Source organism: Pteropus vampyrus, unplaced genomic scaffold, assembly GCF_000151845.1.
Source record: "Pteropus vampyrus isolate Shadow unplaced genomic scaffold, Pvam_2.0 Scaffold20, whole genome shotgun sequence".
NCBI lineage: Eukaryota > Metazoa > Chordata > Mammalia > Chiroptera > Pteropodidae > Pteropus > Pteropus vampyrus.
The window spans coordinates 12,646,561-12,670,668 of NW_011888801.1; the positions used below are offsets into that span (position 1 = coordinate 12,646,561).

The following is a 24,108-nucleotide window of genomic DNA, read 5'->3' on the forward strand; positions in this document are numbered from 1 at the left end:
TGCCCGTGGGGGGTGGTGGTATGGGCGGTGCCTCCCGTTCTTGCCTCCCAGAACCTCATGCTTCACCTTCCCTGCGCATCTCGGCCCTCGCCCAGTTCTCAGCGCCCCCAATGTCCGCATCCCACCATCTAGCTCTCCTCATTGCTTATCCCATCCCTTTCTGTGTCTCCTCTGCCCATCCTCCCATTTACTCTGCCCAGGACCCTGTCTCTTTCTGCCTCCACCCCTGCTCCTATTGCTTCTTCCTGCTCCCATTCCCTCTTCCTTTTCCCTCCCACCACCCCACCGCACTCTCTGCCACTGCCCCCAGCCCCAAACCTCCTTTTCTTTTATTCCTCCTGCCCTCCATCCCTACCCCTTTGCCCCACAGCCCCATCTTCCTTCAATTACTGTCTTTGCTGCTGGGAAGGTTTTGTAGCCTAGTTTTGGGGATCGTGTTGAAGACCTCCCTGAGTCCCGGTGGGCTTTGAGCGAGAGGGGTGGAGAAGGGAGCCCTGCCTTGGGGAGGTTGTTGGTCTGGTGTGTTCAGGCCTTTGGCCCCGCAGCGAGAGACGGCCTGTACAACTGGTGTGCAGAATGCAGCTGTGTAGACTCTGTTTCCTGTAGGGTCGCACAGTAAAAGGGCCTGTGCGTCCATCTCTGGTTTGTCTACGGGTAGGGGGTGGGCCCATGGCGGTGCATGGGTGCCCCTGAGCATGCAGGTAGGGACATACGAGCCACCAGGCTGCTTCTGGTTTGGGGCAGCTGGGCCCGGAGGTTTACCTTCTCCACCCCAGGTGCCTCCTGGGAAGTGTGGGCAAATTCTCCTCAGGGGAGGAAGCCCGGGGCTGGTGGGAGCTTAGGCTTCTCTCTTTTGACCAGAGATCCTTGGGGCCACTAACTCGCAGTTACCCTAGAACCCTTCCCTGGCACTGCTTGTTTCCTGGACTTCTAGTTCTTAAAGGCCCTTCTCTGTGATGGGCAGTTTTTGTCCCCTCTAAACACTCCCTCTCAGGAATGTTCCCTGCTGCATTGCCCAACTTTGGCCATGAGCCTTCCTGTCAGGCCCCCATTCGCTGCTGCTGGGATGGATCAGACTACCTGCTGAAGATTGCCATACCCTCACTCTACAATGGGTGATTTGTGAGGTGTGTTACTCTATCTGGTCCTGGGGGTTAAGGTCCAGATTTTAACATTTGAGCAGTTTCCCCTCCAGACCATGTGGGTTTGACTTTCCTATTTTGGTTTTGCTGGAAGCAGAAGCCATCATCCAGCCGCCTCCACCCCTTAAAAGGGGGCTTACTGGATGCCACAAATGTGATCTGAGATGGGGCCTGCTTGCGGTGGCTTTGGTTGTCTCCCTCGGCACCCACCAAAAGGCCTGTGCTCCTGTACTGGGGCGACATAGCAAGAATTGGAATCTCTGACCAAAAGACCTAGCAGTCCCTTTGCTTGGTTCAGTTTGGAAGTGTCTGCAGAACTGGGAGATTTTATACAGAATGACCTTAGTTGACTGCTGCATGTGAGGCTGGTTGCTCCTCCATTTACTGACAGGCAGAACTGAGGCAACAGGACAGTCTTACATTGGCCACAGGGCATTGGCCATAGGACATTGGTCACTTCCCAACTTTGATTGGCATCAAATAGGGCAGGGAAGAGAACATTAAAGTGCCATTTAAAGAACACTAGGGGTCTTGGATACCTCTATGTGCCTGCCCTTTATCTTGTGCTAAAAATATCTTCCCAGGGGCTCTTTAGGGTGAAACCAGAGCCTTTTCCATGGTTTTTAAGGCAGATGGGCTTGCCATTCTGGCCATTTAGAATGTAGACTTCAAACTTGTGTGTGTGTGTCCATGCACGTGTGCCTGCATGTGTGTGCATATCCTCTCAAATTAAGGTTTGAAATAGACTGGGAAACTTAGTGTCATGATGAAGACATTGAGGACACTTGTGGTGGCTAGGTCCTAGGCTGGGATGAAGGTAGGAAGGATTGAGAAGTGAAACTAGACACCTATGGGGTATCTCAATAGCTTCCTAAAAGGTCCTTTCTGCCCCTCCTCATATACCAGTTCCTATGATACCTTGAGCAGAAGTCACTCCTGTTGGAAGGGGGAAGAAAAGATTATTATTAATAATCACCATTCCAGACAGTCCACATATGCCATCACATTTAGTCTTCATAACAACCTTGCAGAGGGGATTTACTTCTGTTTTGCATATTGGAGAAACTGAGGCTCGAAGAGATTAGGTGTCCACCTGAAGGCATGTATGTAGGAAGGGAAAGAGTGAGGATTGACAGCAGACCCCTTGTCCTGCCTGCTCACCCATGGCTCCAAGGCACATTTGATCAGCTCCCCGTCACTCCTTGCAAGGCCTTTCTTTGAGGTAGGGGGTATGGGAAACCTTTCCTGGGGGATAACCTGGGGGATTTCCCTCAGAGCCCTTCCCTCCTTCAGGCCTGGGAAGGCCAAGCTATAGGAGGAATACCCTGTTGGCATTCAGCTGTGCGTTCTTTAACATTTCTAAGCTGCTCCAGGTCTCAGTTTTGTTACCTGCCACTGTGGATTAGGACGGGGACCAAGGGATACATACCCCCTCCTCCCTGGGGTCTTTGTGGTCACTGCTGTTTCGGGTCATAGCTAGCCCTGGGCACTGGGCAGCCACCTGATGAGACAGACTCAGCAGGACCCTTGTCACTGATGGCTTCTCACTCACTCCTGGTGGGGCCTGAGGACACCCTAGCCCCATTCCACCCGTTTCCTCAGCGGGGCCAGGGCCTTGCCTGGCTCTTTATGGCCTTGCTCCCTAGGAGGGTCTGGGGTAGGTAGAGCTCAGCCAATGGCTATGTAGGCTGTCCAGATAGGGTCTCCTTGGTGTTCTTAAACTTGTAGCTGGGTGGTTATTTGCCTGCCAGGGGCCATCGGTGACCATAGCCTTGCCAGACAGCAGGTGCACCTCCTGCCCTCCTGATTCCAGGCAGCCTAAGAAACTGCTAAGAAGCAGGTGGGGTGGGGGTACAGTCTTTGTTCCCTCTTATTTACTTGTTCCACTGGCATGTCCTGGGCACCACTGCAAGTGCCAGATAATGTGCTGGATGCCAAGCTCAAGTTGAGTCAGGGCAACAGTTAATTAAAAAGATGACAGTGGAGGGTGAGAGTGTCCAGGATGGAGGTCTGCATAGTGCTTCGGGAGGGAGTAGGGTACAGAGAACCACAGATACTCCCGGGTTTGATTCCTGGCTTAGCTACTCACCAGCTGTGTGCCCTTGAGTGAGTCACTAAAATTCTCCAAGCTTTGACTTTCTCCGCTGTAGAAAGGGAATAATGATGTCTCATGATGTTGCTCTGACAAGTAAAAGAGATTGTGCTGGACAGGATGTGGCACATTCTGGCACATGGTGGGTGATTTGGTACTGGGAGCTATCATCATCATCATCATCATCATCATCACCACTGTGATTGTTATTGGCTTTGTTGCTCTTCTTTTTTACATGTCCATCATATAGCTCCTTGAGGGCTGGGCCTGGGTCATAGTCTCTCTTGGCTACTCATCCTTTTCCAATCTGGCTTCAGCCACAAAGAGCAGGGAAACTTCTACCCAGGTTAGGGCTGGGTCTAGAACTGTGCAGTTTAGTATGGTAGTCATTAAACACATATGACCAGTTCCTACTGTATTGAACAGTGCAGAGTAGAATCTTGTCATCACCAGAAGTTGTGCTGAACTGGACTCCACAGCAAGCCTTGAGCTCTCAGAGAACCGCAGCTCCAGAAACATCCTCACTGTTGGCGTGAACAGGCACCAGCCATCTCCTGAGTGCTTGGACAGCAAGAAGTTTGTAATTATACAGAAACTGAGTTCCTGCGGGCCCTTCCCACATTCCCTTTCAGGTGGCCTTGCTCACCTGGCCAGGGTGGTTGGTTTTTTGGCAGTTCTTATCAGCTCAGGAGTGGGAGGGCAGGACTGGAACTGCCCAAACTGTACCTGTTGCCTGCTGTCCCTGCCCTGTTTCTCCAGCTCATCCTGCCGGGCAGGGAGTCCCAGGCTGATGTTCCTAATTCAAAGCTTTGGCCAGGGCTAGGCTAGGCTGATCCAGATGTCCTGACCCTATTCCTTCTGGGGCCTTCAAGTGCTCTGAATATTCACCTCTTCCCTTCTGCTCACTCCATTCCTTCCCCTTGGGCACCTTTCTTCTCTTTTCTCTCCAGGCCCAACTTACATGACGGGGCCTCCAGGAAGCCTTTTCTGATCCATCACACAAAGTAAGGTCTCTTGCCTTGGAAATGCCCTCCACCAGACCCTGTTTTTAACACTCAGCACTTTCCTTTGTGATTTGCTCTTATATTCACTTTTTCTGTCTGTCAGGCATACAGCAGACATTCTCTGAGTGCCAGCTATATGTCAGGTCAGTGCTGGGCGCTGGACAGACAGAAGGGAATAGGCCCTAGGCCTGCTTTGACAGCTTCAGGTTAGTAGGAGGTCCATGGTTAGCCAGACTCGTCCATCCAGACCAGGCAGTGCTCAGCCAGACATGGTGCCAGCCAGCTGAGGAAAGCTTCCCCAGGATGAGACACTGAGGTTCCCCAGTGCTGACTCGAGGCTATAGATGGGCCCGTGGACAAGTCCACAGGGGTCTTTGTGGCTGGGGGAAGGGACAGGAATGGCAGAGAGGAGGGGGAAAGGAGGGTGCAGACACACTTGGCAAGAGGAATTTAAACTTTATGGAGGGTGCATCTGATTGGTGATATGAGATCCCATTCCCAGGGCACAGCTGGATCTAAATTAGTCAGAGCCTGGCATGCAGTAGATGCTCGGAAGATGGCTGTGGAATGAATGAACAAATGCTGAGTCCTGCATGTAAATGGCTGGTGCGGGGGTCTTCTCCCTGCCCCTGGAGCCTAAGGTGGGAGTCAGGAACTCCCTACATCTTCGCAGCTACCAAGACTGAGTTTCAGAGACATGACAGCTCAGCCATGTTGGGCGAAAGGGAATGGAGGTGGGCCATGAGAGAACCCAGGGCAATTCTCAGTGTGTCTTTTATTCACTGCTTGTTCATCTCATAAACTTTCTCTGGGTCCTCACTCTGTGCCAGGGAGGCCCCATTCCAAAGCCAGATGGATAGTCCTGGGAGAAACGAGGCTAGTATTTACCAGTCGAGCTTTACTGGTTATTAAAATACTGCAATACTTCTGTGCTGATTGACTAAGAGCTATTGTCCCAAAGCCCCCGCCCACAAAGCCTTGGCCGACTTGGCCTCTTCCCTGGCTTTCCCTCCATCCCCATAATCTAATGGTAAAGAGTCAACAGCTGATGTGGTGGATGGTCTCCAGGACCCTACTCTTGTGCTGGTTCTAATCACTTGGTACTGGTTATTAGATATTTGTAATATCACTCTTGTGTATGAAGTGTGATGACATTGGTTTGAAGTGTTTGGTGTCCTGTTACTGTTTTGCTTATGGTCAGGTAGGATGGGACTGAAGCTGTCCCCTCAGTGTGCCTAGCCCCTTGAGAACCTACGACAGAGTCCAGTAGAAGTGCTGCCACTGAACTCAACTCCACTCCTTTCATCCCTCTCTCCTGCAGGCAGCGATGAGCACCAGCTACCCTGAGCCGGGCACCCGGGCGCCCCTGAGCCCCCGCCCGCAACCCCTGTCCCGGAGCTCTTCCAGCCTGCTGGGTGAAGGCGGGAGACAGAGGCCAGAGCTCCGCAAGAGTGCCAGCAGCACTGTATGGCAGGCCCAGCTGTGTGAGGCCAGCGTGGATCCCCGTGTCCTAGGGGAAGAGGAGCATTATGCTGAGAGCACGGAGCAGGCAGGGGCCTCTAGCCCTCGGCTACAACCCAGTGCTGTGGGCCACTGGCGGAGCAGCACTGTGGGAAACGTGTCTACCGTGGGTGGTGGTGACCTGTGTCGCCTGCGGGCCCCCAGCGCTGCTGCCGTGCAGAGGAGTCACTCGGATTTGGTTCGTAGCACCCAGACCCGGGGCAACAGTGGTGCTCGGAAGGCCAGCCTCAGCTGCTCAGCCCTTGGCAGCTCACCAGTCCACAGGGCTCGGCTGCAGCTCAGCAATACTTCTAGCCAGGAATGTCAGGCCCCTGAAGGCCTGAAAAGGGACCTGGCTCTGGAGGATGAGACTTCAAACTCAGACTGGACACTTAAAGAGAGTCAAGTGTGGGTGCCACCACTAGACCTGGGAGGTACAACCACCCATAGCAGCAGTCCCAAAGCTGGGCGCAAAGCCACTGGGCAGTCAGCTGCCACCTCCTGCCATGTTCTGTCCCCAGAAGATCTACTCTGTAGCATTAGGGAGATGGGGGCAAGCGGCTACTGCCACGCCCTGCCTGCCACAGGGATCCTGGCCTTTCCCAAGCTGGTGGCATCAGTGAGTGAGTCTGGGCTGCAGGCTCAGCATGGGATGAAGTTCCAGTGTAGGTTGCCTGGGGGACTTCCTGGGCATTCCCACTGCCGTGCCCACCTTTGGGGTCCTACCGAATTAGCTATGGAGACTGGAGCCAGGACCAAGGATGTGTGGACCATGACCTCAGCCAGTGACTTGGCCCCTATGTTGGCATCCCCTCTGTCAGCCCAGGATGCTGGTGTGCAGGTGGCCCCCATGGCAGTGTGCAAGGCTGTGGCTACAAGCCCACCCCTTGAAGCCCCCGTGGCCTTGCATACATTCCCAGAGGTAACTCTGGGGTCCAGCCTGGAGGAAGTTCCATCCCCTGTGCAGGATGTACGATGGGATGCTGAGGGCATGACATGGGAGGTGTATGGAGCTGCAGTGGACCCTGAGGTGCTTGGCGTGGCCATCCAGAAGCACTTGGAGATGCAGTTTGAGCAGCTGCAGCTAGCGCCTACCAGTGAGGACAGCCTGTCTGCTGAGGGCCGGAGGGGGCCACTTCGAGCCGTCATGCAGTCCCTGCGGCGCCCCAGCTGCTGTGGCTGTTCCAGCGCAGCCCCTGAGTGAGGAGCTATGGCCCTAAGAGCTGTTCTGGGCCCATGGACTCAGCCCCAGTCCAGGGACAGTGGGGCCACTGGCAGCCATGGGCATGTCTCTGCTGTCAGCTGCCAGCAGACCACAAGACTATAACTTGGGGACTTCCTGCTACTCACAGCTGTGCTGATTTTTAAGGGCTTGATTCCTAAGAGCCACATCCCTGCATGTCTGGACTCTGAACTTTGGGGCAGAGTTTCAGCACTGTGCATAAGGGAGATCCTAATTTTTCTGTAAAAATACTCGCCTTCTGTTCAGTCTCTCTTCAGAGCTCTGCCATGATTTCCCCCTAAAGGACTCTTGGTGGCTTTATTTTAAAGCAGTGCTAAGATTAATATAACAGGGCTTGGCTTGGCTGAGTCTTTAGAGAAGGGAACTGACACTATCAGAGACCTCCTTGTGTGCCACACACTGTGCTCCTTACTTTACCATGAGTCTTCACCTCTTCACCCTGTTTTACAGATGAAACGAGACATTTGTTAAGGCTATGGCTGACATGTCCAGGTTGGACAGCTTGAAGTGATGGGCTAAGATTCAAAGTAGGGATAGCTGAAGCCTGGAGTGTTTTCCTGCAGCACGTGGTCAGTCAGTGCAAGGCAGTAGTGACCAAGAAGAATTTATTGAGTCCATATTCTGTGCCAGGTTCTGTGGATTCTTTGGGGAACAAGACAGAGGCTATCCATTCCCTCAGAGCTCACAAGTGTAGAAGGGGGTTGGTTACACCTCAGTACCAGGGAGCTGAGCTTTACAAAATAGCCGCAGGGTACTTCTAAGAGTCAGCTCCCTTGTAGGCCATTGTGTCAGGGGCTGGCCTCAGAAAGGGGTGGCCATCTGTCCCCAAATATGTCATAGTGCCTGAAATTATACCATTATCACCTTGTTCCTTTGGTTTAAGGATTTATTTTCAGCTGGTGCAGTTCTTCAAAAAATGGAGGGCAGGAATGGATGGAAAAAGGGAAAGAGCCTAGGGTGCGATCTAACCTGGAGCTGTGAGGCCGTGGGGGTCAGAAGGGCCAGTGGGCCTATTTGCCCAGTCCTGCCCACATGGTCTGACATGAGCCACAGATTGTGGGGGCCAGGGGATCATGGGAATGAGGAAGCCCAGAATTCTGGGCACTGTCCAGCCCGGGGCCTGGGCTTGTCTGTCCCTCTGTATGTGGTACAGCCTGACTTCATTGTCCAAGGGTATCTCAAGGCCTGTGGAGAGACATGTTAACAGGGAAAGGAGCAAGGTGAGAAAGTCATGCTTCAGGTCAGAATGCCTCCCAAGGCCTCTCAGTGGGCTTCTAACTCAGACCATGTTTTTCCCACTCCTACCTGGGCCTGGCAAAATGCCATCCCTGCTTAAAAATGACAGCAAATCAGAACCACTTCTGCCAGTGGGGCAGGGGCAGAGGGGATGGGCGTGATGGGCTCAAGGGGACTTGATGTTGCCCCCTTTCAAAATGTGATCAAACAAGTTTTCACACAGTCATGTCATTGAGGGACACTGTCTAGCCTGGGACCTGGGCTTGTCTGTCCCTCTGTATGTGGTACAGGGCAGGCATGTCATGCTCTGGGAAGTGACATGTGGGTACTGGGCTGTCATCATGCCTGGCCCTGCACACGGGCTCCAGGAGCCCCAGCCGAGTGGGGCCAGACTGGAGAGAGCTAATAGCTGTGGGGACATGAGGGGAGAGGAGATGAACTGGAGTGAGGAGGGTACCTTCTCATAAGGTATCAGCTGAGCAGGGTCTTGAAGACACAGCAGAGCTAGACAGGTGGGCAGAGGGAGAGGGGTGTACTAGGCAGAGAGAGAATAGCCTGGTCAGAGGCTTGGAGGTACCTGTCTGCTTGGGCGGTGTTGAGTCACTGCAATGTAGGCTGTGGTATATTCGCTGGGTTGGGAGGCTGGCAAGGGGGTCCCCATTGTTAGGATCCTGGTATGGATGAGGAAAGGGACTTAAGGGAGCTGTGGAAGGTGGTAGGGCCCGGTTTCATCTTAGAAATAACCTTTTGGCTGTCATTGGAGAGATTAATGTGGAAGGCAGGAGCCCAGGGGAATGGAATGTGGGAGCTAAGGAAGGGCCTGTTAAGGGTAGACACACACACACACACACACACACACACACACACAGTGTGCAGTGAATTCTGGAAGGAGGAGGAGTTTCAGGAGGCTGAGATTTCTAGTTTGAGCAACTGGAGGTGAGGCCACCACCTGGGATACAGGGAGGCAGATGGGAGGTTTAGGAGGGGCAGGTGAAGGGCTGCGTGCCATGGGGTTTATTTGGGACTAGTGAAACCTTTCGTGAGGAGACTTTCTCCTGTGTCATACGCAGATTCTCATGAGTTCACTCTCTCTGGCTGATGTGTGCCAATCTGTGCCACCTCTAGGCTGTAACTGACGTGCCAGGATGGCGAGCTGGGCTGGGCCCTGAATGGGAATGAGATGACTGAAGCCACCCACCTGCCTCATTTTGACTGAGATAAATGTTTTCAGGGTGGTGCTGAAACCCAGCCTGGCCTTGGAGCTGTGCCCCCAGAACACCCTCCTGGTTAAGCTCACTGTCCTGAGACAATAGGAATTGTGCCCTTCGCCTCACTAGCCAGGCTACACAACTTAGGCCAGGTCGTCTACCTGCAGCTTAATTTCTGAATTTGCCCTGGAGACAGAAACTTCCCATGCCTCCCACTTTGCTTGGCCCCTCCTGGGCCAGGCCTGACCAGCAATTGTTTGGGGTCTCAGGACTTGGCTACTAGCTTAGTTTACAGGTCTCCTTCTCTGAGACGCCAGATTTCTGACCGGACTTTCAAGGTTCCCTTTAGGCCCTGCTCTGGGAGGTGGTAGATTTCATTACTTGTGTATTTGATATGTTTTGAATTTGAAATAAAGTATTGGAAGTCAGAGTTTTGCCAGGGAAGGGTTGTTGGTCCTGGCTGGTTTTGTTTGTTTTATTTTTCTGGTAGATTCTATCCTTTGCAATATTCATCCCAGATTACTAGAGCTCTTTGCCCAGGCAGGAATCCTTCTCCCTTCTGTCCATGGCTCTCCTGCCTGGCAGCCTTTAGGGCCCCCAACAGCTAAAGTCTAGCTCCCTGGAGCTTGTCACCTCCTGCCCGGCCAGGACACAGGGCATGCATCTCTTGTCCAATCCCCAGGCTGCTATCACACTCATAGGGAATCGCTAGTCCACCTGGGAGAAAGGATTCCTACCAGAGTGTAGGATACTGATGGCCTGAAGACATAGTGTAGGGGAGGATGGAAAAGCAGAAAATGGTCCTGCCTCAGTCCCCTGGAAGTGCTAAATTATTATTTCACAGGGGGTTAACAGACATGCCTTCCCAAGGCAGATTTTGACACTTAAGATATGGGGGTGGGGCAGACTGTAGCTTAGTGGTCTAAAACTTGAGTGTGAATCCTGGATCTCACCTATAGCCATGAGATCTTGGGCAAGTTACTAATTTCGCTGATCCTCAACTTCCTCATCTGTAAAATGGGTATGATAATGGTGCCTCCTCCTTAGACTTGCTGTGAAGATTAAAAGGAATAACCCATGTAAAGTGCCTGGCACTGAATTAGCCCTCAGTGCATGTGCTGAAGTATTGGTGGGGGGCACTTCTGTAGCCATTTCTATAGTTGGGGGCCTGGAAGGCTGCCAGGCAGGAGAGCCATTGCAGAAAGGAGAAGGATTCCTGCCTGGGCAGGGATAGCTCTTGCCTACGACCTGTCTCCTTGACCATTCCTAATTCAGAGACTTTTTCCACGTCCTTCACCCTCTGCTTTGCACCTTGCTTGGGACATGTGTGCTCTGGTGGAGGCCCTTGGAAACTGTAGTTCCCAGAGCCATGTTGAGAACCATTCCATTCCTCACCACTGGTCTGGGGCTGGGCTCCCGGGAAGCTTGTGCTAGGATGAGGCTTCTGGATTGATTGAGGAAGGAGAAATGAGGAACACAAAGTAGGGAAGAGACAGAAGCCAAGCCAAGAGTGTGATTTCATGTAGAGTCCTGGCTTTACCCAGGTCCCATAGGGGACCCCTGGGGGACAGGTTCCACCTTAGGGTAAAGGCCACCGGGGTGGAGGTGGAGTAAACTCCAGGCACGTATGGCTTCTGGCATGTGGGCTAGGAAGCTCTAAGAGCCCAGGGCAGGTCTCTGCATAGGGTCATAGGGCCTATCCCAGGGGAAGGATGCACAGCAACCATTGGCATCCAAGGGCTCTGGGGGCGCAGTACTAACAGTTGCATTCACGTCCTGAACAGCTCCTCACTCAGTAGACTTGCATGGAGTCTGACATCTACCGAATGCCCAGACCTTCTCTCTGTGAGTTGTTCTGAAACAGTTCCGTCTCATTTTTTATGCCAAGGAACTCTGGTTACTGAAATATAGAGCTTTGTATATGCCCATGTTAAATCCCTTCTCAATCATCATTTTGGCCTGGCCCAGTTTTGTCATCTGAAGCTATGACTAGTCCTTTATCAGTTTCCATCCAACTTGTTAGCGCAGGGCCAGATGGAGCCTGACTCTGGGTTGTTCTGAGGTCAGCACTGATCCCCATGTCCCTATGAATCCACACAGTCATCATGGGCAAATTTATTTAAGGCAAATTTGTTAAAATCCAGATCTTCAACATTAGTAGCACTCTTCTCACCCAAATCACAGCCCATGGACACTCCTCTCAAATAAAGAAGGAGAGTACCAGGGCCTGACTTGAGTCTTGCTTCTGGGTAAGGCTGGTTCTGGTGTTCACTGCTACCCTTCCTAAGATCTTAGCTACTTCTGTTTAACAAGCTATTTGAGAAATTTGAGATCAACAACAAGCTAAGATTTACAGACTCTACCTTCTTACCCTTTTGGAGCCTGGGTGCTGCCCCCTGCCCCCCACCCTTGGCACCCCTCTTCTTCGACATGCTGGGGCCCATCTCAAGTTTCCTGGGAGGTGATTGTGAGGGTGAACATGACGCTTATCGCAGCTGATCTCTAGTAATTTCCTCATTGCAGCTGATCTCTAGCACCTTCCTCACTGAGCCTTTCCCCAGGGAGCCTCACCCTGTTGATGGAAGTCTTTCTGAAGCTGGCTGGAGGTCTCCCCGAAAGGCCTTCCTTCTTGGAAGAACCTGGGCTAGTTCTGTTGCTGTGGTTATAAATAGACCAAGAAAAACATCTCAGAAAAGGCTTGGCCAGTAGGATTGGAGGTGGACATATGGTGTCTGACTCTCTTGTCGCAAGAGTTGGGTAAACACCACCTTTGCTGACTTTTGCAGTGAGTCTCCAGGACTCATTCCTCATTTCTCTTCCTTCAAGCCCAGGATGGCTCAGCGAAGAGACAAGCCTGGACCTTGAAACATATACTCCCAAATGGATGTCTTAAAATTCGTTTTTTTTTTTTTTTTATAGCCCCATTTTGAAGGAAAGAATGTAGGAATTGTAGAAATGTAGAGTTTGGGGCTGGTGAGTATGTCCAACATTAAGCTGTGTGCCTTTTAGCCATGTACTCCTCACCTAGTCTGTCTGGCCTGGAATTTTTCATTTTCCAGCTTCTTTCCTGAGAAAAGACATAGGTGCTTTCTCAGCATCCTACGAACATGGCCACGGGAGTGTAGTGCCTCTATGGGGATCCAGCCAAGGACGAGTGAAGAGGCTCTGCTGGTCTTGCACCCACTGCCATTGGTGCTCTTTCTTCCCCACCCCCTATTTCTCTTTGATCTCAGTTTTCCCCCTTTTCTTCTTTTATGTCTCATGTCCTCTTTGCCCCCCAGAAACCTTCTGTCTCCCCACCATACCACTGTCCTTGCTCTGCTTCCTTTCCCTTATGCCAGGGGTCTGCCTTGCTTTATCCCTCCTGCTCCAACAGCAGTCTCTCTCTTCCTTTGGTCTGTGCCATTTCTCCCACAGTCATGGCTGGGTCTGGCTCTTGGTAGTCCTGATTTTCTTGAATCTAGGCCCTTCCTCCCCAGCTGTCCTTTCTCTCTTTCGATGAAAACTAAGATATTTGAGCTCGAGATGGCTTTCAAGCATCTCCCTAGAGATGGAGGCCTCCTGGGAACCCTGGGATTGCTTTGTCAGATTTCTATCACTTTTTCCCCAAAAGGAAAACGTTTGTCAGTAGTCCTGCTGGCTGAGTGGAGAGACTTCGGTCAGGCTGGAAGGACACCCCATCAATCCTCAGTTTGGGTGTCCTTTTTTGGGGCCTGGCTGGCTAGATCACCTGAGGGGCACCAGGTGGGTGTTGCCCATCTGCTGGCTTTAGGTGGGCCACCTCTTTTATGTTTTCAGAATCTTCTTGCTTTGTTTGTAATTAGGTTGGGGCAAGGCTTAGGCCTCAGTGGAGACACACTGTGATATTCCATCTCTGTGCTTCTACCCTATGCGGGACCAGACTTGTATTTGGGAGTCAGGACTGGGTTCAGGAGGAGAAGACTTTTGTCTTTGCACTGAATGGACACCTGAGAAGGTGCCCACTGAGAAGGCCTGAGCAAGGCCCAAGTAGGGTGCCTTTGTTGGGGCTGGAATTTTCTATGGATTATCAAGGAACCAAACTTGAAGTGTTGGAACGCAGCTGGGGAGGAGTGCAATTGTCCCCTCACCCCAGGCTCACTGGGCCCCTTACCTTTAGTCTTCTGCTTCGCTCTGCCTCTAGTCACTTCTCATTTCACCAGTCAAGGGTTTGGGAAGGTGGTGACTAAGATACCATTATGTATATAAGCTTTGTGGCTTTTATCAGCCCAGCCTTTGGCTCTTAAGGAAGACTCTCTGGTTTGCTTTTCTTTCCCTTCAGAGTTGGGGGAATTCAAGGAGAGGGGAAAGGGCTTCTTGCAAAGATTCTAACTCCTGAACTCCCTTCTCTCTTGAAGCAGTCCTCTGTTGCATCCCCTGAGCACAGCCCCCAGTCTCCTCCTGGTCACACCACTGGGCTGGGGAAAGAGAATTAGAAACCACTAGGGCTGGGGTCCCAGGAGAGCTGTGTCACAGCCGGATACTACTGGAGGTGCTAGGAACACTGCCTGAGTCTTGCTGAAGGGCAGGACGATTGGGGTGGGGGTGGGGTGGGGAAGTTGGATCCTGCCTTTATTTGAATTTTTGATATTTTATCATTTATTTTTTGCATTAATTTTCATTTCCAACATTGTATGGCGATATTTATCTTGATCACTGAGTTTTTTGCCTGCCTCTTAAATTTTGCACCCAGTTCCTGGCCTCCTCCTTCTCTCCCAGGGTCTTAGGGCCATTGGGTCCCCTGTGGTTATGGAATCAAGGCTGGGAGCAAAGAGGCCTCCTTTCCTCCTTCCACCCCACATCCCCACCACTGACGGTTGCTGAGCCAGGCTAGGGGCCTGGTGGGGAGAGTCCGCTGCGTCATTGGTCTCAGGTGGCAGGACATCCCCGCGAGGAGGGGCAGGTCACTGAGCAGCCCAGCCCGTGGGAGGAGCCCAGACGCCCCCAAGTGGCCGCGGCGCCGTTCTTCAGCAGCACCTAGGGGCACTGGCTGAGAGCCACCCACTGTGCCCCAGCCAGGAGCGCCTCGGGCGAGCTCCCGCGAGTCCCATTCTGGAGAGCAGAATAGGGGGAGGTGTTGCCGTTCGACGCCGGGCAGGGTGGGGAAATGGCAGTGCCTGCTAGATCGTGTCCCTGTGCCTTCCCCTCCCCCTCAGCCCCTCTTCCTGATGCTCTCCGCCAATAAGTTCTGCTGGTCTGAAGATTCAGGAGAGGGGGAGGTAGAGGGGATGGAGTACAGGCAGGTGGCATCATCGGCTTTTGGCAAGGAAGACAGCCTCATTTTACTTACACCTTTGCCTCCAGATGTGAGGGTGTTGGATGTAGGGGACTTTGTCATTGGACCCTTAACTGGGTGTGTTTTTGTAACCCTTCTTTGGCTTGCCTTTGTTTTTAAATTTATCTGGAGCCTCTAACTCTTGGTGGTTACACCTCGAAAGAGTTCTCTTTCTAGGCTATGCAGAGAGCAAGGGTGGACAGCCAGGACTGAGCCTCCCCTTCCATGGCAGAAGAGACCACAGGGAGGAAGGGTGGAATGCAGTGGGCTGAGAAGGGGGTCTGAGGTAGAGTTGACTGTTTTGTCACAGAGGGAGGGAGGCTGAAAGTTCCTTGTGATGGGGGCCAATTCTGAGGGTCTTTCCCGCTATCATTCCTTGCCTGGAATGATCTCCAACAGCTCCATCTGGTGTCCAAGGCCAGCAGGGTGTGCCAGTGGTGTGATGGCAGCCAATAGGGAGGTTGAAGGGAGAGCCTGTTCCTGACAGCAAGTCAGGCAGAAAGACTGGGAAGAACCTTACAACTGACGAGTGGCTGTGGGTTGTGCATGGAACTGAAAGAGTGGAGCCTGCATTGGGGTGGGCTCCTCTTCCTTCGTGGGGGGAGAGGGCGTGGCAGTGTTCAGGACCTGCACTCTTCTCATTCCATGCCCACAAGGCCTCTCTGAAGTGGTATCTCCCTTAGGACATTTTTGGCTGCACGTTACTGAATTATGAACCAAAAACATTTCTAAACAATTAGAATGTTTAATTTCACTGACGAATTTTAGGAAGTCAGCCTTCTAGAGTAGGCTCACTTGCTCAGTGAAGACATAAAGGATTCAGATTCTTTCCATAATTTTGCTCTGCCATCTTCAGAGTGTTTTCATGGTTACAATATGGCTGCTGTGCCTCCAGATGTCATGCTTTCATAGTAAGGAAGAAACCTACAATCTGCCAGAAGAGGTTATTGTTACACACAATTAACTAATTGAAAAATATCAGCTTTTCAGAGTCAGTCAATGAATGAAGGCAATGATAATATTGGCTGCCACATTCTGACACTAAAGAAATGGCAGAAGCAGTGATGTTTTGCATATGTTATCTTCTTTGCTTTTCACAATTAGTCCCACTTCACAGTGACAGCTGAGATTCAGAGAGGTCAAGTAACTTGCACTATTTTATGACCATGAAATGAAGAAACGGGGATTCAAATTTCAGGCTCTGTGACATTAGGCCTGGCTTTTTGTCTTTTTATAAATGAAAGGAATACATATTTATGTTAAGAATTTCAAACAGTACAGACCTTTGCTTTTTTTTTAAACATTGTATATATTCACGATAAGAATTTCAAATATTGTTAAGTGTACTGTGAAGATCTGTCTGTCCTGTTTGCAGTTCTCACGCTTACCACTGCAATTTCTATTGATCCTCCAGGAAATTTCCTCTGTAATCACAGTTCTCACATCTAAATATTTTATACAAATGAGACCAACTTAGATACTAGTCTACATTTATTTATAAAAACTAATATATCTTGCAGATACTATTGCCATATATAGATTCTACCTCCTTCTTTCTGATGGGTATATTGTATCACATAGAATACAAGTACTTTTAAAAAAATTAAACTTGTTCTTTTCTATTGAACTTTGTGTTATTTCCCATATTTTTTGCTGTTATAAAAATCATGGAAAAATAAATACCCTTGTGTGTATAGTTTTGTATATATGTGTGAAAATATCTGTAGGATAATGTTTTAAAGAGACGGTTGCATAAAATGTCGGTGGATACTGGCAAATTGCTCTCCAAAAAGATTGCACCAATAATACATGCCAATATTTGAGTGTTATCAAACTTTAATATTTTGTCTAATTTGATAAGTGAAAAAATGGTATCTTAATATTATTTTGATTTGCAATTCCTTCACTATGAGGAAGGTTGTGTTTAGCCAAACTGCCTGGATGATAATTCCTGTTTGATAATCTTGGTATATTTACTGGCCATTTGAATATGTTCATGATTTTCCTGTTCATATCTATTTACCAATTTCATTGGATACCTCTTTTTTCTTATTGATTTGTTAAAGCACTTTGTATATTAATGACATGAGCTTCTTTTATATATATGTTACAAGTATTTTCTGTTTGTATTTTAATAGACTTTATTTTTTAGAGTAGTTTTAGGTACACAGCAAAAAGTGAGAAGAAGATAGAATTTCCATATGCCCCTGCCCCACACATGCACAGCCTTCCCCATACCAACATCCCCCACCAGAATGGTACATTTGTTACAACTGACGAACCTACAGTGATGCATTTTAACTACCCTAAATCCATAATTTACATTATGGTTCATTCTTTGTGCTGTATGATCTATTGGTTTTGACAAATGTATCCACCATTATATTGTCCTTATATTACCAGACAGAGTACTTTCACAGCCCCAAAAATCCTTTGTGCTCTTCTTATTCATCCTCCCCACACCACCATGGCAACCACTGATCTTTTTATTGTCTTTATAGTTTTGTCTCTCCCAGAATGTCATATAGTTGGAATTATACAGTATGTAGCTTTTTCAGATTAGTTTCTTTCACGTGTGCATTTAAGTTTTCTCAATGGTGTTTCATGGCTTAATAGCTCTCTTTCTCTCTTTTTAAAGCACTGAATAATATTTCATTGCCTGGATAGACACAGTTTATTTATCCATTTAGGTCTTGAAGGACATCTTGGTTGCTATAAACATTCATGCACAGGTTTTTGTGTGGATGTAAGTTTTTAACTCCTTTGGATAAATACTAGGGAGTGAAATTGCTGGATGATATGGTGAGAGTATGTTTAGTTTTGTAAGAAACCTCCAAATTGTCTTCTAAAATTTTGTATTTCTAAATTGTCTTCTAAAATTTTGTATTTCCTTTCTTCTTAAGCTTAATAATATCCTATACCACATTTTGTTCATCCATTCATCCCTTGATGGACACTTGAGTTGCTTCCAGCTTTTGGCTATTGTAAATAGTGCTGCTATGAATATGGATGTAGGTAGGTCATGGCCCTCTTTGGTCCTCAGTGAGTGAAAAGAGCCCTGTTAAAGCCATGGCATCTCATTCACTGAGCAGGCAATGTGAGCTCTTGTCTAAGGCCAGAACTGTGAGACAAGCCTGTGTCCTTGCCTCAGGATCCACTACTCCTGAATAGGCGTTGGGCAGAGGCATTGCTGGAGGTGTGTATGGGTTCTAGGGCCCTGATGCCTGGGCTGCTCCTTGAATGTCTGGCTTTGTGTGGGTGGCCTCTTCCCGCCATAGCACATAAACTGTGAGGGAACAGCTGACAGGGCCTTCCTACTTTATTCCTTCCTCTGTAGCCTTGGATGGTCGAGAATTCCTTGGTAGCGATATGCAGGGTACCCATAGGTAGAAGGGACTTCTTGGGGCCTGCTGCCTCACAGCCAAGGGCAATATACAGAAGGAGCTTAGCAGGTACAATGCCTTCAGTACACTGCCAACAATTCCTGGTTTCTCCACCAGGACTACCCGTTTCTGAACAACACAAGGGAGAAGAGTTGGATGTCCCGGTGGACCTCCCTGCTGCCTCTTCAGGAGATTTCTGACACCCTTCCTCCTTTTCCTGGCCACACCAAGCAGGCAATGTGGAGGTCTGGGCATGAGAAGACTGGCCTCTGGTTGGACATGGACCTGACTGGCCATAGGTGCAGAGAAATACCCTTTCCCTTCCTAAAGTTTTCTTGCGGGCGATGGCGGGTGGGGGTCCCTCTTCACTCATAGATCTCAGTTCTGCTTGGACCTGTGTCTGTTTACCACACATCCTACCTTTTCATATTGTCAACTAATTCAATACCAACAGGAATCCCCAATTTGAGGTGCAGCAAAGAAGGAAACTTTATTCAATGCAAATAGCTCAATTGTAATACAGCATAGCTTTGGAACAGCTCAGTAGTGTTACAGCCCAATTATGAAACAGCACAACTAGGCAGTCCTGGGACCAGGCCCCTCTCGGACTCGACAGCTCTACTCTGCTCTGCTCTGGTCATCACTGCAGTGGTCTGGTCTGCTCCACCTACTCTTCTCCGCACTGATCTGGTGAGATGTTTTTGGTGTTTCACCTTCAGTGTTTCAGCTACAGCCAAGGAATCATAGCCTTCAATGGAATGGCACTCTCTGGGCCAAAGGGAAGCCGACTTGTATAGACAGAAGTCCCCACCTTTGGTCACTTACTGGTCTGTCCTCGTGCAGATGAAGACTCCAGTCCTCATACTTTGATTGGTCCAAAAGGCACTGTCTTGACTGGTCAGAACGGAGCCACTCTGATTGGTCAGTAAAGATGCTATGGAGCTAAGGCTGCACAGTTCTGATTGGACAGGAAAACCCACTGTCCTATTGATTGAAACTCCTTTATAAGGAACTCCTTTATAAGGGTTGACTCAGATGGCAGAAACACAGTGCAGGTAGGCAGTTCACTGCAGGCTTCTCCCTGAAGTGGGTTTGTGCGAGCCCCCTGTTTAGAAGTGGTTGCTAGACTCTGCTTTTAAATTTGAGCCCAGTTAGCTACCAGGAGCCCTTCTCAGTAGGTAATTTCTTTCTTAGAGTCCACAGCATTAATGTGTTTTTAGCATTCAATTATTTTCAGCACAGTTGCAATGTGCTGGGCACAGTACTAAGTATATTTGCCTTTCATCAACAAACACAGTGAATTAAGTATTATTATCCCCATTTCTAGATTTTTAATCTAGAAATATCTCTTTGTTGCAGACCAGATAAGCTGCGGAATGCAGCATTTACAGACTGATAATGACCCATTGCTTCTTGGCCTTTTGGCTAAGATCAAGTGTAGGTTAATAATGATCTTGAATCTTAGGTTTTTGTTGAAACAGTTCCTGTATATAGAACTATATCTTGAACAGAAGAGGGACTATGTTTGCCTTGAACTTTTGAGAGGAGTATCATAAATATTGTAGATGAATGCCTACTTTTTGATGTGGCAAAAAGTGTCTTTTTCATTTGAAAATGAAGAAATTCTTCCTAATCCCCAGCTCTCTCGCTGTGAGCATATATTACACTTGAGAGAAGAGTCAGCAAATCTTGGTAGAAATAAGTAAAAACAAGACCAATGACAAGAATGGCAACAAGACCCACGACCATAAGAATAACTCAAGGCCAGTGTTTATTGGGTGCCAGAAGTCCCCTGGCTCCTCCCAAACTTTTACATTTGCTACCTGTTTCCTCTTTATCCCAAGTAGGTAGGAACTATTTATATACCCATTTAACAGAGGTGGAGACTGAGGCCCAACTCAGTTTTATTAAATTTCATTGCTTTAACTCAAGGGTTGGAATGTAGACCATCTGACATCTTTCAATTCAGCCCCATCTATTAAGATGACAGAAGTGATGCCCAGACAAAGAAGTGACCTGTTCAGAGACACACACATTTCAGTGGTGGCAGAACACTCAGGCCAGCACCCCAGGGCTCACTGGGCTCAGGTTTGTTGTTTGGCAGGTTCAAGATATGGCATGGCTTTTCCCCAGGCCTCATGGTTTTCCTCCAGGCTGACTATGACACCAGTGGAAGATCACTTTTCTATGGATTTCTGCCTCTCCGGCCCAGGAGGCACTTGAGGGCAAGGAGGCCCAGGGTATGTAGGCAGTTAGGTTTCATTGCTTGAGGGAAAACAGATCAATTTTAAAGGGCCATGAGATAGCATGTTATTATATGCATCAACGACAATGATGGTGATTTGCTACTAATCAGTGTGGCCTAGACCAGGTTTTCCTGGTCAGGCTTATGTTTTGGAGTTGGCAGGAGGCAGGAAGGACCTTTACATGCATCATCTTGTCTTCCTTGCTGGGCCCTGGTGCACGGGCTCCTATGGTTGTCCAAATGTGATGATGGGGAGACAGTGGATTGACAGATCATGGCATCTTGCCCGAAGGCATATCACAGATGAGGGGCAGGAGCCCAGGACTCTGTGGCCAAGGCTCACATCCCTTTGTATTGTGGCAATAAGAGTTTTGACTTAGATCTACTCAGGTTGGGCAAGCTCAGTCTGAGGTGTCACTTGGTGGACACTCAGGGGAGGGGCTTGGGACTCAGAGTCTGGTCAATGAGAGGGAGCCAGGAGGCCTGGGAAAGATGGAGGTCTAGCAGGGTGGGTCAGCTTGCTTAGGGCTAGAGAATGACTAGGCTCTCTGTGGATAGCAGGGTGAGAATTGAGTGGCATTTGTCTCTGAGGCAGGGTTTGTATTGGGACCATGACCTGTGGGCATTCTGACCCTCTCAAATCTTAGAGGGGCTGCACCACCATGGGTTCCTGCCAGGTCCCTAAAGCAGTCACTGTGCCTGAGAGTGACTGTGTGTCCCAGGTAGACAATGCCTATGCTGACCTTTTCAGCACGACTTGCCTCACCTTGGACCTTGAGAACCAAAGCTGGGGCAAGGAAAGCATTTTCTTTCAGTTCCTTGTCTGGAGTGGAGCCTCCTATAACATCTCCATACTGACCTCAATTGTTGACTCAACTGAAGTCTTCTGCCTTGGCCGTGCTCCACTTGTGCTCTTGGGGCCCAGTAGCCTGCAGTGGTTCCTAATTCCTGCACCCATAGTAAGTCCATGTTGGGCTCAGTACGGCTCCCCCACATTCCATTTTAGTAGGCGTCATAAGCAGGGTAAAGGATGCCTTATTGTCTTAGCACTCATGTAGCATCTACTGTGTACAAGTCAGTGGGCGCTGGAAAAACAGAGAGCGGGTGCTCTTTTAGGTACCTTCCATATCTCAGATCCCTCTGCACATTTTTGGCCCAGACCTTGGCAGAAGATGAAGTGCAGTAAGAGAGGTAAAGTAGCTGGTGTGTAAAGATGGCCAGCTGTACTGCCATAAGACCCAAAAGGCTCAGGTTTCTCCCAGGCAGCTGTTCCATTTATGGACCTCAGAGAGCCCAGCACTGTGGACCATGTGTGCCAGCTGTGACATGGAATGCGAGAGGCTTTTGACTCCCAAAGATGCTCTTTCTGCTGTGGCCACTGACATTTTTTTTTTTTTAAATTTAAACTTTTAATCTTTGAGGTAATATTAAATTTACAGAAGAGTTGCAAAGATAATCCAGAGAGTTCTCATACACCTTCACCCAGCATAAAACCACGGTCTACTTAATCCGATTCAGAAATTAACATTGGTACAATGCTAACTCAACTACATACTTTACTCAGTTTTTCAGGTTTCCCTTTGATGTCCTTTCTGTTCCAGAATCCCATCCAGGATATCACATTGTATTCGGTGGCAACTGCCTTTTAACACACCAATTAAGTCCCTGCCCTGCCCTCCTTGACTTTCCCTTCCTTTTCTTCCCGTTTCCCGTGCCTGTCCTCCCTTTCTGTCTGATGCCATCTACTGCTACTGTACTCCTAGGTATGCTGTGCTACCACTGGGTATCCTGAGTCAAAATATGGGGCCTCAGATACATTTATACACAGTGCCACCCACATATACTGGCAACTAGCACTCCTGTTCTGAGCCCCAAACTGCTTTTCTCAATCTTTCCTCTTCATGGGATGAAAAACTCAAGGGGCCACCCAGAGCCCATGCCTTCCCTCTAGACTCATAGTCCCAGTACCTGGGATCCCAGGATCCCTTGTCCAAATGGCTCAAAGAATAGGAACTGCTGTTATAATCTCACCCAAATATTAGGGATGTGTTCATCTCTCCCCATACTGTTTCTCCTGGCTGGGGTTCAGTGGGCTTGGAGCCTATATCCAGGGGCCCTCTCAGCTTTACCTTTCACAGAAAGGGGGTCCAGAAGAAATGTTGGTGGGAGTTCCTGAACTTGAAGGCCCCATCCCATGTGTGGCTCATGTGGGTGTGATGACAAGGGTTGTGTCTATGTGAGTGTGGAGTGCAGCAGGCCTAGGGCAGGCCCTAGGGATCAGATAGAGAGTGGCCCTTGCTTCTCTTAGTCTTCTCCTTAGCATTGGAAGGCTCTGCTCATCCTGGCCACAGTGCACTGTCTGCAAGCTGGGGTACTGGACACCCTCACTGGGGACTGTAGGCTAGTCACAGCCTCTCTGGGTTTCTCCCTCCATCAGCATTTTCCAATTTTCCAGACTCTAAGAATCATCTGAGGAGCATATCAGAATGCAGATTCCTGGCCTGCAGGAGGCTAAGTCCAGCTCTTCAAGAGTCACTGTGTAAACCCAACCTGCCCTGAGCTTAAGGCCTCTGAAGTACATGGGTACATTTTCTTCTGTCATCCTGGAACAGCCCTGAGGAATAAAAAGCCTTCTTTGGTTTTAGTGAGAAAACTGAGGCCTAGGGAAGTTAGGGAGCTTGTCCAGTATACATGACTGGCAGAGTTTAAGCACAGGTCTGGCTACCCGCCCACCTGGGTGCCCAGTGCGGAAGGGAGGAATCTTCTTTCGTTGGCCACGGGAGAGAGACAGTCACCATTTCAGTCACAGTCCAGCCCTGGAGGGGTCAACCTGCTGGCTTTCTCAATCTACAAATGATGACTTTTTTGGCTTCAAACATCAAATTCTGATATAGAAGAGAAAGGAGAAATTCCTCTGGTCAAAACATGCCTGTGTGTCTGCATGCGTGTTTGTGTGTGTGCATGTGCATCCATGTCTCTCTCTGTGTGCACGTGTGTTTGCATGCATATTTTTGTGTGTGTATACACATTTGCATGAGTATGTGTTGTGTGTGTGGCTTCCTCAAAACAACCTTTTCGGAAGCCTTCATTGGCTGTTGGTGAGACCTGGCCAAGACCGGGGTTGGCCCCCTTTGCGTAGGACATGAGCTGGGCTTCCTGACCTCCAGGCCAGGGGCCTCTCATGCCTTCAGGTCCTCAGGCTACTTCTGACTCTCAATTACAGGGTTCCAGGTGTCTTTCAGTGGCCCCACTTTTGCTGCAGTCCCACTCTGGAAAGAGCCAACCTTCCCTCAAACCTCAGGCAAGTCACTGCCTCAGGGTTCTGGCCCCTCTTGGGTAAAAGGGGATGAGTGGAAAGGTAGATAAGGCGCTCAGACACGTGGCCCCGGTGCCATTTTTCAGGGCTTTAGGGTAGGTCCTAGGAGTGTTCTGGGCATGGCCCTTCCCCCTGAACCAGCTCTGGGACAGGATGCCCAGGCTACCCCAGGACTGAGTTCCCCCTTCTCCTCTCGCAGAGGTGTCCCCACTGCTCCTCCTGCTCTTCCCAAGTGGATGCTGGCTCTGTTACCTGGGGTCTTGCAGAAGGACATCAGAGGTAATGCTGCCAGTCCAGCTTGCAGGCTCTGAGTTCCCTTCCTGCACCCACATCCTGGGCTCCAGCCTGAGCTCTGGAAAGGTCCGCTAGGAGAAGAAATATGCCCAAGCAGGGAGGTGGCTGCCACAAGAAACTGTGGAGGTGGGCAGGGTCCTTCCCCTCTGAGG

At 49.6% G+C, this 24,108-nt stretch overlaps 1 protein-coding gene across 1 annotated transcript; it reads left to right on the top strand.

The window, feature by feature from the left end:
- Positions 1-4,209: 4,209 nt before the first annotated feature.
- GPRIN2 (G protein regulated inducer of neurite outgrowth 2) lies at positions 4,210-6,942 on the top strand. The gene is made up of 2 exons (XM_011355375.1): positions 4,210-4,394; positions 5,560-6,942. The coding sequence occupies exon 2, from the start codon at positions 5,566-5,568 to the stop codon at positions 6,940-6,942; it is 1,377 nt and encodes a 458-aa protein (XP_011353677.1). The 5' UTR covers positions 4,210-4,394; positions 5,560-5,565.
- The last annotated feature ends 17,166 nt before the right edge of the window (positions 6,943-24,108 follow it).

What these genes read in the sequence shown, in the direction of transcription:
- GPRIN2 (XM_011355375.1), top strand. Translation starts at nt 5,566, where the DNA reads ATGAGCACCAGCTACCCTGAGCCGGGCACCCGGGCGCCCCTGAGCCCC.